This window comes from Copadichromis virginalis, linkage group LG14 (genome assembly GCF_057382275.1).
Source record: "Copadichromis virginalis isolate Kocher_CV1m ecotype Utaka linkage group LG14, C_Virginalis_male_GT1.1, whole genome shotgun sequence".
In the NCBI taxonomy this organism is placed as follows: Eukaryota; Metazoa; Chordata; class Actinopteri; order Cichliformes; family Cichlidae; genus Copadichromis; species Copadichromis virginalis.
The window spans coordinates 38,757,449-38,770,962 of record NC_140631.1 but is presented as its reverse complement, the minus strand read 5'-3'; the positions used below and the strand labels follow the sequence as shown (position 1 = coordinate 38,770,962).

General features: G+C 43.1%; 1 protein-coding gene across 1 annotated transcript in view; it reads left to right on the top strand.

The window, feature by feature from the left end:
* Window positions 1-13,514, top strand: part of LOC146694598 (cullin-5-like) — a 33,001-nt gene that overhangs the window by 7,599 nt on the left and 11,888 nt on the right. Inside the window, exons 5-18 of the mRNA XM_085430855.1 lie at window positions 292-433; window positions 744-889; window positions 1,072-1,152; window positions 2,715-2,808; window positions 3,219-3,349; window positions 3,766-3,873; window positions 4,522-4,586; window positions 4,693-4,825; window positions 4,918-5,049; window positions 5,873-5,996; window positions 6,206-6,381; window positions 7,239-7,400; window positions 8,303-8,421; window positions 8,602-8,725. Of these exons, the coding sequence (XP_085286981.1) occupies window positions 292-433; window positions 744-889; window positions 1,072-1,152; window positions 2,715-2,808; window positions 3,219-3,349; window positions 3,766-3,873; window positions 4,522-4,586; window positions 4,693-4,825; window positions 4,918-5,049; window positions 5,873-5,996; window positions 6,206-6,381; window positions 7,239-7,400; window positions 8,303-8,421; window positions 8,602-8,725 (1,737 nt within the window). The remainder of the gene's footprint in view (window positions 1-291; window positions 434-743; window positions 890-1,071; window positions 1,153-2,714; window positions 2,809-3,218; window positions 3,350-3,765; window positions 3,874-4,521; window positions 4,587-4,692; window positions 4,826-4,917; window positions 5,050-5,872; window positions 5,997-6,205; window positions 6,382-7,238; window positions 7,401-8,302; window positions 8,422-8,601; window positions 8,726-13,514) is intronic.

Genomic DNA, 13,514 nt, shown 5'->3' with positions numbered 1-13,514 from the left:
GAAGAAAACATTGAATTTTAACTGTTATATGTAGACGGTGGAGAGCAGCTAAGGGTCAGTTAGCCTCGAAATCTCGAATCAGTGAACAGCTTAAAACATGACTCATACGATATTTATTTGATCTCTCTGAGGAAGGTCTCGGAAGTGAGGGGGATGCTGTGGGTGAGGGAGTGTGACTCAGCAAGCAGGAGGTTTTGTTAGAAGCGCTTCATAAATAAATTCGGCTTCACTATTCTCAGGTTGCAGGAAACTGATGGTATTATTGTTTAACTCCCTCCTTATTTTTCACAGCTGATGCTGGACACGTGGAACGAGTCGATCTTTTCAAACATTAAGAGTCGCCTGCAGGACAGCGCCATGAAGCTGGTGCACGCCGAGCGGCTGGGCGAGGCCTTTGACTCTCAGCTCGTGATAGGCGTACGAGAGTCATACGGTAAGACAGGGGGGGGCATGTGCTCCATCACTGCTTATCCAATTTGTAAAACCCATGAATGGTGGATGTTCAAATCTGCCTCGGAAGAGAAGATAAAATAATGATAATAAAAGCCAAAAACAATATTTTTGAAATCAAAGTGATAAATTTAGGAAAGATAAGGGAAAAAAATGTAAAAAATATACAGTGAAAATGTCAAGTTATGAGGAAACAAACTGTATTCAGCCTTCAGTAGCCCCAAAATGTCATCATAGTTTATAAAAAATCTTGAAAAATATAAATAAACACTTTCTTACTTCTCTCCCACCAGTCAACCTGTGCTCTAACCCGGAGGACAAGCTGCAGATCTACAGGGATAACTTTGAGAAAGCCTACCTGGACTCTACAGAGAGGTTCTACAGAACTCAGGCGCCGTCCTACCTGCAGCAGAACGGTGTCCAGAACTACATGAAATATGTACGCCACAATAGTACTGATGCATATAAAATGATCCCACTAATGAATACGGAAGTCCACCTTAAAACATTTTGAGGACAGAGCGTAGAATAAAGTTGTGCTCCTGGCTTTGTGCATTAATGAAAGCTTTAGCTGTTTGAACCTAATCTTCATTTTCTGTGTTTCTGTGTGTTTCCTTACAGGCAGATGCGAAGCTGAGGGAGGAGGAGAAGAGAGCGCTTAGATATCTAGAAACACGTCGTGAATGTAACTCTGTTCAAGCAGTAAGTGTCTTTAAGAGGAACAGAAGTTCTTTTACTGTCCTGAACGTGTGTTTCCAAACTGTCCCATCATCTGCTCACGTTATATTCAGTGTACTGATGCAGAACATCATAACCGAGCCTGATTGTGCTCTACACATGACACCGAGGTAGGACAGATAAGATTATTGGCCTGTGGAGAAAGCTCATGTTAATTTCTTTGCCTTCATAATTTATGTATTTCTTGATGTATATAACCAACAAATTAGCAGATTTATATTTTTGATTCTATGATCTAAATCTGCACAATAATTAGTATCGATCCATCCAGCCATCCATTTTTCTAACAGCTTATCCAGTTCACGGTCGAGGGAGGGCTTGAGCTCATCCCAGATGACTTTGGGCTAAAATTATTTCTACTAAGAGCTTCTCAAACTTTTGGGAGGCAGGGACTCCTCCTTACAGCGGGTAAAAAGTTTTCGAAGGGCTGCCTTACGATCCTCATGCTGATAAAACTCTTTACGCTTTAGCTTGGCTGACTTCATTTGCTACCACTCGAAGACACATAACCCGTTTTGGTCTTCCATCGTCATTCTCGATAAAGCCAAACTCAAACATAACCGTCGTCATACTTTCTAATTTTAGCTGGTTTGGCTTGGACTTAAAAATGTGTCCATTGGGCTAATTAGCTCAGGCCCGGGTGATGCACATGTATTTATGTGCCACGACATGTTTCCAGTATATGGCTCGTGGAGCCCTTGGGGTCCAGGCACCCCAATTTGAGAGCCACTGTTATAATGAATAAATGAACATAGTGAATAAGCTAATTAAAGTTTATTCTGCTACCCGCCTGGATGCTGCAGGCATCGCTGCCAGAAAGAGAGACGGCTTTTTTATTTCTGGAGTTCACCTGAAATCAAACGGCTTTCATTTGACTTTAATTGAGTTGTGCTGTCGCTGTGTCGACACACCTGAAGGTAGAAGGAGATGCTTTTCTTCATGTTTAAGCTTGTTGAACAGGTGCTTTCATGAAGAAAGGGTTGCCATGGACCCTTTACCCCCTCAGGTTTAATTCTGACTGCAGTAAAAAGCACAGCTGGTGCTGACTCAGCTCCACCTGTTTTCACCATCTTGGTTGCCATGCTGGCTCTTTGCTTCAAACTTCTGTTGTTTGTCACATATTTTGTTGTGGAAAAATGGGGCCTGCTTGGGCTCCTAAATATGTTTTGCAGCCTGCGTATGCTTACTTTAACTCAAAACTTCTGACTGCAAGAAAAAAGAACTTGTTATATCTTGTACACCTACGACTTCACCTGTGAAAGTAACAAGTAGTTGTAACAACAACTTCACCTGTGAAGTCGTGAGGAAACAACCTCAGGTCAGCAGCTCATCACTGAACTTTCTCTCAGTCATCCGTTGGTTGTGTTGAACCCTCCCGTGTGTGCTTTCCTTCATCTGGCCTTTCTTTTAGGGTCACTTCCTGTGTTGGTTTCAGTTTAAACTGAATTTCGGGAGTCTTGTTAAATGTACCTGTTAATTTATATCTTGTCCTAACGGCAGTCTGTATGTTCTGTGTATCCTCACAGCTGATGGAGTGTTGCGTGAACGCTCTGGTGACCTCGTTCAAAGAGACAATCCTCGCCGAATGTCCAGGAATGATCAAACGCAACGAGACAGTCAGTGAGTACCTCAGCAACGTCGCTGCTGAAGTTAACTCTGTTGATTCGCACTACAAAATATAACATCTGCTGAAAATAGTGGCTTTGAAATTCACTGCTGCATCAGTCAGGGTCGATTTAAAGATAGAAACTGCTTCTGCTCTGGTTTCCTGCATGTAGAGCTGTTTGTTCACCAACCACAGTCAGGGCTCGTGAGCATTTACGACACAAGTTGTTTTTATTAGTAGAAGGATTTATAATTAAATGAACAAGTTCAGCTTACTCTTTAAGTTGGCAAAAATCATTTTGAGGACTTGGATTATGGCAGTCCTCAGCCATCTGGGCTTTCCATGAGCCAGAAAGAGCAGGAAGTTTTAGTTTCATCCCACGTGCTTCTTGTCCAGTGTGTGACGCTGCTTTTCTCTGGAGCAGAGCTGCACCTCATGTTTTCACTGATGGACAAGGTTCCCAACGGGATCGAGCCCATGCTGAAAGACCTGGAGGAGCATATCATCAGTGCTGGACTAGCGGACATGGTGGCTGCTGCAGAGACTATCACTACTGTACGTGCACAAACACACACTTCAGCAACCACGGTCACTCGAGGAAGAATCAGTCAGTTCCTGCAGCTGTTCCCCTCAGAGTCGGCTCAATGTTTTTTATTTAATGAAGCCATGCAAATACATTTAACATAGTTACAGGTGTACGGGTGAAATCTGGCACTTTTAAAGTTGCTCTTTTTCTTTAAGTGCAAGGTTTGGACTCCTTTGTTGTACTCGGGAAACATTCATAGTATGAATAAACCTTGCATGGCTTCATTTAAGTGGGAACCTTTTTGAGATTTGAAATCATTTTTTGTATTTTTTATGGAATGAGCCGTTTGTTGGCATGTTTGAAAGATGAGAGATGAAAGTTAATATTCGAGGTCTGCTCTGACAGCATGCTCAGTCATTTTTAATGTGTGTGTGTGTTTGTCCAGGACTCTGAAAAGTATGTGGAGCAGCTGCTGACTTTGTTTAACCGCTTCAGTAAGCTGGTAAAGGAGGCTTTCCAGGATGACCCACGCTTCCTCACAGCAAGAGATAAGGTCTGTTTTATCTGACTTCCAAAGAAGTCACTCCTTTAAGTTTAAATATCCAGTGATATTTAAATGAGAATGTGCAGGCCTGTGTATTCCTCACAGGTCAGGGTCAGGTGCAGCGTTTGGGCTGGTATTTTGGTCAAAGTTCATATGAACAGGTTTCACTTTTACAGTGTCGGTGCTACAGCACAGCTTCAGAATAGCAGGAGGGTTCTACACGAATACTCCAGGTTCATAAGAACTTAACTGTAGCTTTATTTATCCAATGTAATCCACCGGGAAGAAAAGTGATCCGGTGTTCACACATGTGGATTCATCGTACTGTCACATCCTGATCTGTGCTGATTCGAGGAGGTTTCTGCTAAAATAAACAGAACATCTTAAATCAGAGCAGCATGGACTACTGGAGGTGGGGGCTGCTGGGATCTCTGTTAGGGTTACAGTAGAAATCAAACATCACATGTTATTTTGTTCAGCTGTTAGCTGGTTTATCAAGGACTTTGGGAATCTTTAGTCTGCTGTGCTTTTGCTAAAACCACTAGTGAAGAAATCAAATTGTTTCAATTTATTGTCTGAAATGGAAAGGCTTTAGGGCTCTTTGGTATTTTAAGAATTGTTTTTCTCATTGCGGTGGTATTTTCTGTTACCTCGCAGGCTTACAAAGCGGTCGTCAATGATGCCACAATCTTCAAACTGGAGCTGCCGATGAAACAGAAAGGGTATGTTTGGCCACTGTGGGTCTTAAATCGCTCGTCGCTGGTTAAAACTGGTCACAGTGTGTGTGTGTGTGCATAAATGTGTGAATGCATTTCCTTGTTGAATCAGAGTCGGAATGAAGACTCAGCCGGAGTCGAAGTGTCCGGAGCTGCTGGCAAACTACTGTGACATGCTGCTAAGGAAAACCCCGCTCAGCAAGAAACTGACCTCAGAGGAAATTGAGCTCAAACTCAAAGAAGTGGTGAGTCTAATCTCAAAGCATATCAGTCCATTTATGACTTCCCCTTCTCTCGTTCTCTCGCAGATTCATGCTTTTCTCTCCCCTCCTTGCAGCTCTTGGTGCTGAAATACGTCCAGAACAAAGACGTGTTCATGCGTTACCACAAAGCTCATCTGACCAGGCGCCTCATCCTGGACATTTCGGCCGACAGCGAGATTGAAGAGAACATGGTGGAGTGGCTGAGAGTGAGTTCAGCTTTTCTTGAACTTTCAGCAGCAGAGTCATAAAATCGCTACTGATTTCAGCGACATATTAACATATGTATTAATATCGCATTAATATATTAATGCAGCAAAATTCAATTCAGTTTTATTTATACAGCACCAAATCACAACATCAGGCACTTTATATTGTAAGATAGACCCTACAATAATACATACAGACAAAACCCAACAAGCACATGACCCCCTATGAGTGAGCACTTTGGCAACAGTGGGAAGGAAAAACTCCCTTTTAACAGGAAGAAACCCCCGACAGAACCAGGCTCAGGGAGGGGCGGGGCCATCTACTGCGACCGGTTGGGGTGAGAGAAAGAAGACAGGATAAAGACATGCTGTGGAAGAGAGACAGAGATTAATAACAAGTATGATTCAATGCAGAGAGGTCTGTTAACACATAGTGAGTGAAAAGGGTGACTGAAGAAGAAATACTCAGAGCATCATGGGAATCTCCAGCAGCCTACACCTATTGCAGCATAACTAAGGAAGGATTCAGGGTCACCTGATCCAGCCCTAACTATATGCTTTAGTATAAATTAAAGTATTAAGCCAGTTTTAAGTGCTTTTATCATTTCTAGGGTGTCCTGTAAGTGATTTATGTTTTTGTGCTTATGCAAAACATCTGCTCTTCCCGACGCAGAAAAACTGGTTACTTGATAGAGACGAAGGCTTTGGTTCTTTTAAATATTTTATCACATCATGCCATGTGATGTAAATCTGATGTTTAACAATCAAACTACCCGTTTGTCTGATTTTATTGCTTCCTTTGTGTGTCTGTGTGTGGCTGTAGGAAGTGGGAATGCCTGCTGATTATGTGAACAAGCTTGCCAGGATGTTTCAGGACATCAAGGTGTCAGAGGACCTCAATCAGGTCTTCAAAGAGATGCACAAACACAACAAGCTGGCACTGCCAGGTAACACACACACGCACTGTAGCATACAGCGCAACTATTTTTATGCTAACATGCGTTAGCTATGACATATGTCTGCGATATTATGTGTAGCATGGTGCCGCACATGTCTCAAACAGTTAAAGCACATTTTGATTATGACGTGTCACGTATTAAACCGAGCGTAAACGGTTTCTCTTGATTATTCACTTCATCTTTTCCTCTCCGTGCAGCGGACAGCGTGAACATTAAGATCCTGAACGCCGGCGCCTGGTCACGAAGCAGTGAGAAGGTTTTCGTCTCGCTGCCCACAGAGCTGGAGGACCTGATCCCCGAGGTGGAGGACTTCTACAAGAGGAATCACAGCGGTCGGAAGCTCCACTGGCATCACCTCATGTCCAACGGCATTGTGAGTGTGTGGAGTAAAGCAGAGTTCCTGCTGCCATGAAGAGCGGAAAACACGAATCTCCTGGAAACTAAAATCTGAATACATTTTTCTGTTTTTCTCATCTCTTCTTTGTTTATCTGTCATCCATACAAATTTGTTCAAATTTTTTTCTGCATGTGCAAAAAACAGGGCATCTTCCTGTCTGTACATTTCAGAATTAAAGCCCTAGAAATATAGCAGTGTGGGAGATTCTGGGAATTTAAATTAAATTAAATTTTTGATTTTTACAAATTAGGAAATAGAAGATTTTTGTTTCTTAACGCCTTCTGTTATGAAGAACGCCTGATATTTGGAGTTAAGGGAACTCTAAATCTTCACTTTTATTATCAAACAGGACTTTTATAAGAAATTTGGATGCAAGAATGTCCATAAACGTAAATAATTGAGAAAAGAACTGGATTAAATAAAAAGAACACAAGTTATTGAAAATATCCTTTTTAAATGATACTCATGTGTGCACACCTGAGCATTTTCTCACGCTCGGGTGATACTCTCTCAGTTTTACTCATATTTTCATGAACTGTTCTCCTTCAGACGTTTGTTATCTCTGTGATCTTTTTTCTGGTCACCTCTGTTTACACTTTCCAGTTTTCAAACAGGGATTCTTTGGGTCATATGGAAAGTTAGAAAAAGAGTTTAACTTGACAGTCTTTTGGAAGTGCTGGTTGAGACTACTGGAGAGTTATTCTGGTGTATTTTTTAGCAACTTTTGTTTACAGCCTGCTGCTGCCCACCTTTCTCTTTAGAAGATATCGGGCTACCAAATCAGCACTGACACTCGCCTTTCCTTCCTTGTCCTTTGGTTCTGCTCTGATCAGATCACCTTTAAAAATGAAGTGGGGCAGTACGACCTGGAGGTGACGACGTTCCAGCTCGCCGTGCTGTTTGCCTGGAATCAGAGACCCAGAGAGCGAATCAGCTTCGAGAACCTCAAACTGGCCACAGAGCTGCCCGACGCAGAGCTACGCCGAACACTCTGGGTCAGACCGAATTTCTCCACTTACAAGTTAGACGAGAAATACAGAGGATTTAAAAGTTACTGAGGTTACATCAATTCTTCGTAACTTGTAGTAGAGATAACGCTGCCTGTATTGCAAAGCCATCCACCCAGTGGAGACGGCAGATGTTTAAACAACACTGTGATTTGGTTAAAACGTGAAAAGACTTCTAAAATAAAAGGGAAGATTGTGTCTAACTTTGTTTGAGAAGTGAAAGGACATCTATTCCTTCTCAACCTTTGGACAACAGGCAGGTTTGAACTCAGAGTCAAAGCGCTGTTAGCACTGCCTGTACTACATTTTTATTTTAAGACTCTTAAGATTAAAAATGTCTTTTGCAGCAGTGCCCCGGCAAAGGCAGGCATCGGGTCAACCAGCAGTGGTTACATAGATTAATAATGCATGCAACAACACGGAAGAAGTTTAAACATGTAAGATCATTAATGAAAATACTACATGACATAAAAACATAGTAACAGGTAACTGTCACAGTTATGCCACAAGGGGGCAGTAATGTTCCAGCAGCCATGAAGTAACTGTCTGCAGGTCAGTTAAAATGAGCTTAATGCTGTTTAACCTGAGCAGCTCTTTTAGGTTTGGTTCATTTTGCAACTAATTCCACAGAGAAGGAGCCTGTGAACGCCTGTCTGTACGTCTGCAAGTAAGATGGGAACAGACCAAGAATGGACTTATTAAGCGTACACCAGTAACCGATTCTAGGGAAAGAAAAAAACATCCTAGAATGAAACTTAGCAACAGTTATGCCCACAGAAAATCAGTGGTGATTAAATAAGAGTCAAGCTGTCCTTTAACACGCAGTATTTGTGGCTGATGATGATGATAAAGTTTAACTTCAGGTCTCCTGCTCTCTCCTCACTGTGCAGTCTCTGGTCGCCTTCCCGAAGCTGAAGAGGCAGGTGTTGTCTTACGACCCCCCGGTGAGCTCACCCAAAGACTTCACAGACGGCACGCTCTTCTACGTCAACCAGGAGTTCTCTCTCATGTAGGTCTTGGCATTTATACAAATCTTAACCTCGGGAAATGATGTGGACATGTTTAAATGTTTCATTGTTATTATAATCCACTCATGTACGGAGTAACTAAAGCTCTCCTCTATATCACCGCTGTGTAAGTCCCAATATTCAGATACTGATCTGTGTCTAAATGTTGACATTTTTCTCAGTAAAAACTCCAAAGTTCAGAAGCGGGGAAAGATCAATTTGATTGGCCGTCTGCAGCTGACCACAGAGCGAATGAGAGAAGAGGAGAATGAAGGAATCGTTCAGCTCAGAATACTGAGAACTCAGGTACGGGAACACTCCACCCGCACAGACTGTGTGCAGCCTTGATGGCTGCAGGACAGAGATGCTTCAACTCTGCTGCTTCTGTTCAGCTCATCTGGGGCATGAGCAGGTTACGGCTCGACAACAGTGCTGGGTGTTGCCGTTATCACATCACATTTTTCATTAATGTAAAGCACAGTCAGGCTTTACTAAATTCACTAATTTCATTACAGTTATACTGATGTCATTACCTGCATTACAAAAGTTGTTCAGTTATCTGGAAGCTGGGCAAGAAAAAAATGAAACAATTTCTTTTCTTCTTCATGTTTTTCACTTGCGCTACAATCAGCTGATTTCAGTTTGTATGTGGGAGGAAGAAAATTGTGACGTGGTACAGCTTTGAGGAGCGGAGATATAAACATTACTTTTATTTTTATTGAATGAAAAAAAACACAACTTCAGCAAACATCTGCACAGCCAGCATGCTAACGCCAAGCTAGCCAGGAACCCGTTAAGATGTCGTTAAGGTTGAGTGCACTCTGACCTCAGCACAGCAGCCACAGCCTCCGTTTCTACCTGTTTCTACCTACCTTTGTATTCACACGTAAATACTACAAGAAAGTTCGTATGTGTGTCCTCAGTAGTTATCTATGTGGGATTTGTGTTTGTTTATGTGACCGTGCGTTTCAGGACATTTTACAGAGTAATGATAAGGCAATTGTAACCCAGTGTTAAGAACGGGATTAAAAGTATAAATAAATATTGATAAAAACAAAATTAATTATAATAAATACTGATAAAAAGCATGTAAACATAAGTTTAATATGTACATATGTATATGTGGTATATAGATGGTGTGGGGGCAGGACTTAGTCCTTTAGAGTGTGTTTGTCAGATCCACTGAGCGACCAATCATTGGCCGGTCTGACCCTCCCCCCAGTCTGTGCGCTGCTCAGACACCTGCGTGTGCCTTCGTGTGCCAGTCAGATACGCCAGAGACACAGACGGTGAAAGATCAGTTTACCCGTGCGGCAAAGAAGCTAGCTGGATAGAGAAAGTCCTTTTTTTTGGCAAGAATAATAAGAGTGATACTGTATTCCAGAGGCCGTGAGCCAACGTGAGCACTGTGAAGCCCCGTGTAGCATTTGTTGCTTCGCATGGTCAGGTTTTTTTCCTTTGCTTATTTGGATTGGATTGGTTTTGAGGACCTGAGAAGAATCGAGGATCCCTTTTCCAGTACTGGATGGCGAGCCCAGCCCAAAGAGCCGGATGAACTGGTAGATTGTAACCCGACTGGTTACAAACACACTGAGTGACTACTGAACATTGAAAGACTGAAATTGACTTTTAAAAAAAAGACACAAAAGACAATATATCCTTAGGTCGACCATTTGTGGGGTTTATTTTATTTTGTTTTCAAGAAGCGCGCTCTACTTTTGTTAAATGTGCACAACTTTAATAATTGTTAATAAATGCAATTGTGTTTTCTGCACCTACTGTGTACAAGTCCTCTGTTGTCATACACCCTTGGCTCCTACGAATCTAGAACCTGTCTGATCTGGTCCATATTTCCCTTCTGTCCGCGTACTGTGGTTAAAGGTAACTATACTGCCCGCACTACATGCAAAGAAGGCAAGAAGTAGCACTAACAGGTCTAGTATTGCACCACCAGTGTTACATAAGTAAAAGTGGCGAGCCAGCCAGGAGCCTAGAGTGTTGTGTGACAACATTGGAATCCTCTTTGACCTTTGATCAAATGCTCACATACTGTGAAAATGGATTTTGTCGAGAAGTATGCCGTTAAAGTACCAAATGCCATTATTGTTAGCGGTGTTACAGATAGAGAGAAAGACAAAGAGGTATTTGAGTTTCTGGAGCAACATGGTACTATTCGTAGAGTACTCGCTGTCGATGATGACTCTTCTGCATTCCACAAAAGCCAGATTGTAGAGTTCGAGTCCGGTGCAGCCGTTGAAATATTAGCACCTAAGCTGCCTTACCTCTTACAGTCCACTGACAATCCAGATGTCAGTTACCGCATTCGAGCCTTAACTGACGTCTATACTAAGACCGTAGGGGGCAGTGTTACTGAGGCTTACATTAGCAACCTGAAGGGTTTAGCCAAGTTAAGTGGGAAGGATTTCGAAGAAGTGTTGCGGGAGGCCCTATCCACAATAGGGAACACCATTGAAGCTGCTGAGACAGCTGAGAGAAACCCTGAAAATGATGCTGCTGATCAGACTTGCCCTGTGGTAGGATCCACACAACTTGGAGCCTCACCTTCAGTCTTAACTGAACTGCCTCACCCTCCTGAACCCATTCAGGGCACATTCCAACGCCCCATGAGACCAAACTTGACACCTCAAATGTTGAGTCCAACTGACCTCAACCCACCAGAGGTTCAGAAAGTAGTAGTCGAGCATGTTGTCAAGAGTGTTGAAAAGACATCACATGCTCACTCTACATTAAGACTCAGAGCTTTCTCTGGCAAGATGCCCAGACCTTACAGCGAAGCTGACTATGAAACATGGCGTTCTCATGTTGACTTGTTGATGGAAGATGCTTCTTTGTCCGAGTTGGGAAAAACTCGTAAGATTCTTGAAAGTCTCCTTGCTCCCGCTTCTGATGTCATCCGCCCTCTTGGGCCAGAAGCCACTCCTGCAGACTATCTTAAACTTCTGGATTCAGCTTTTGGCACCGTCGAAGATGGTGAGGAACTGTTTGTACGCTTCATGAACACCCTCCAAGATCATGGTGAAAAGCCCTCTGCTTATCTGCTTCGTTTGCAGGTGGCAGTCAATCACACCGTGCGCAGAGGTGGGCTTGAACCACATGAAGTAAATAAGCAGCTTCTTAAACAGTTTTACAGAGGCTGCTGGGATGATAACTTGCTAACGGAGTTGCAATTGGAGCTAAAGCATAAGGAGCCGCCCACTTATGCAGAGCTATTGCTTCTCCTGCGTACTGCAGAAAACCGACAAGAAGTTAAAAACACGCGAATGAAGAAACACTTTAGCGCCACGAAACCAAAAGCAGTGTCTCATGAACAGACGGTCACTGAAACAAATGCAGATGTTCGCCAAGCACAGTCAGATAGTCTAGAAGAGCTGAAAAAACAAGTTGCCGATCTAAAAAGCCAATTAGCTGCCGTTTTGAAGCCAAAGAAACAAGCAACACTGAAGACAGTTCGAACAAGGAAACCTGAAAATAAAAAACCTGACCATGCCAAACCTGAAGACTCACCTCCACCCAGCCGCCCCAGTACTAGGCCCAAGCCCTGGTATTGCTTCCGCTGTGGGGAAGATGGACATATAGTAGCCACTTGTGAGTCAGAGCCCAATCCTGCCCTTGTAGTTGCAAAACGAAGGGAATTAAGAGTGAGAAGGCAGATATGGGACAGGCAGAATGACCAGCTTTCTTTAAACTAAATTCTGCCTCCGTTGCGGGACAAATGGAGGCTGATGCTTTGTTAACCCGTCCCACCCAGGTTAAACAAAAAGCTTCACCTAAAAAGCGTGCCAGCCTAAAGTCACACACAAGATCAGATTCCTTCGACTTTCCTAAAGGTCTAATTGGTACGAAGAGTACTGCACAAGTGAAAGTTAATGGTCACACAGTGAGTTGTTTGCTAGATACTGGTTCCCAGGTGACTACAGTCCCCGAGTCCTACTATCGTCAGCATTTGTCCTCTCATGAGATTAAGCCATTGTTTGAACTTTTAGAAGTTGAGGGTGCCAACGGTCAGTCTGTGCCTTACTTAGGCTACATTGAACTGCATGTCACTTTCCCAAAGGACTTCCTTGGCATTGAAGCTGAAGTGCCGACACTTGCCTTAGTTGTCCCCGATGTGCGCACAGCTTCTCAGTCCTTAGTGCTAATTGGGACAAACACATTAGATGTACTTTATGAGCTGTACTCTAACACATGCCATGAACTGCAGCTGAACCTGCCATATGGCTATAGGGCAGTTCTAAAAGTTCTTGAGTCACGACACAAACAGTCCAAAGACAGTAGTCTTGGTTTAGTGACGATGCACAACAAAGAGCCACAGTTGATTCCAGCAGGCCAAACCGTTGTTCTAGATGGTGCTGTAGCTGTGTCAGCCGGTAACGGTGAAAAGTCTGTCTTGTTAGAGTATCCACGAATGTCAGCCTTACCTGGTGACATCCTTGTGAAACCTTGTCTCATAGACCTACCTGAACGAGCACCTTACCTTGTACCAGTTATACTCACCAATGAATCCGAACATGATGTGACAATCCCTCTAAATTGTGTCATCGGAGAAGTCAGTGCATATCAAAGAGTTCTATCTCACGAACACTCAGTGAGAACTCCAAGATCCCGAACTGAGCAGAAGTCAAATGTAACATATAACTTTGACTCTTCCCCTATTAGCGCTGAATGGAAGGAGCGCATAACCGAAAAACTAAGCCAAATGCCCGAAGTGTTTGCACAGAATGATCTTGACTTTGGAAAGACGGATCAAGTGAAACACACAATCAGATTGTCAGATGAAACACCGTTCAAGCATAGAGCGCGTCCCATACATCCGAACGACCTGGAGGCAGTCCGTAAGCACCTCAAAGAACTGCAAGAAGCTGGCGTGATCAGGGAATCTACCTCCCCTTTCTCTTCACCCATTGTAGTCGTGCGGAAGAAAAATGGTGAAGTCCGCCTCTGTATCGACTACAGAAAGCTTAACGCGCAGACTATAAAAGATGCTTACGCTCTCCCCAATTTGGAGGAAACGTTTTCCACCTTGATCGGGTCACAATGGTTCTCTGTCCTGGATTTAAAATCTGGGTACTACCAA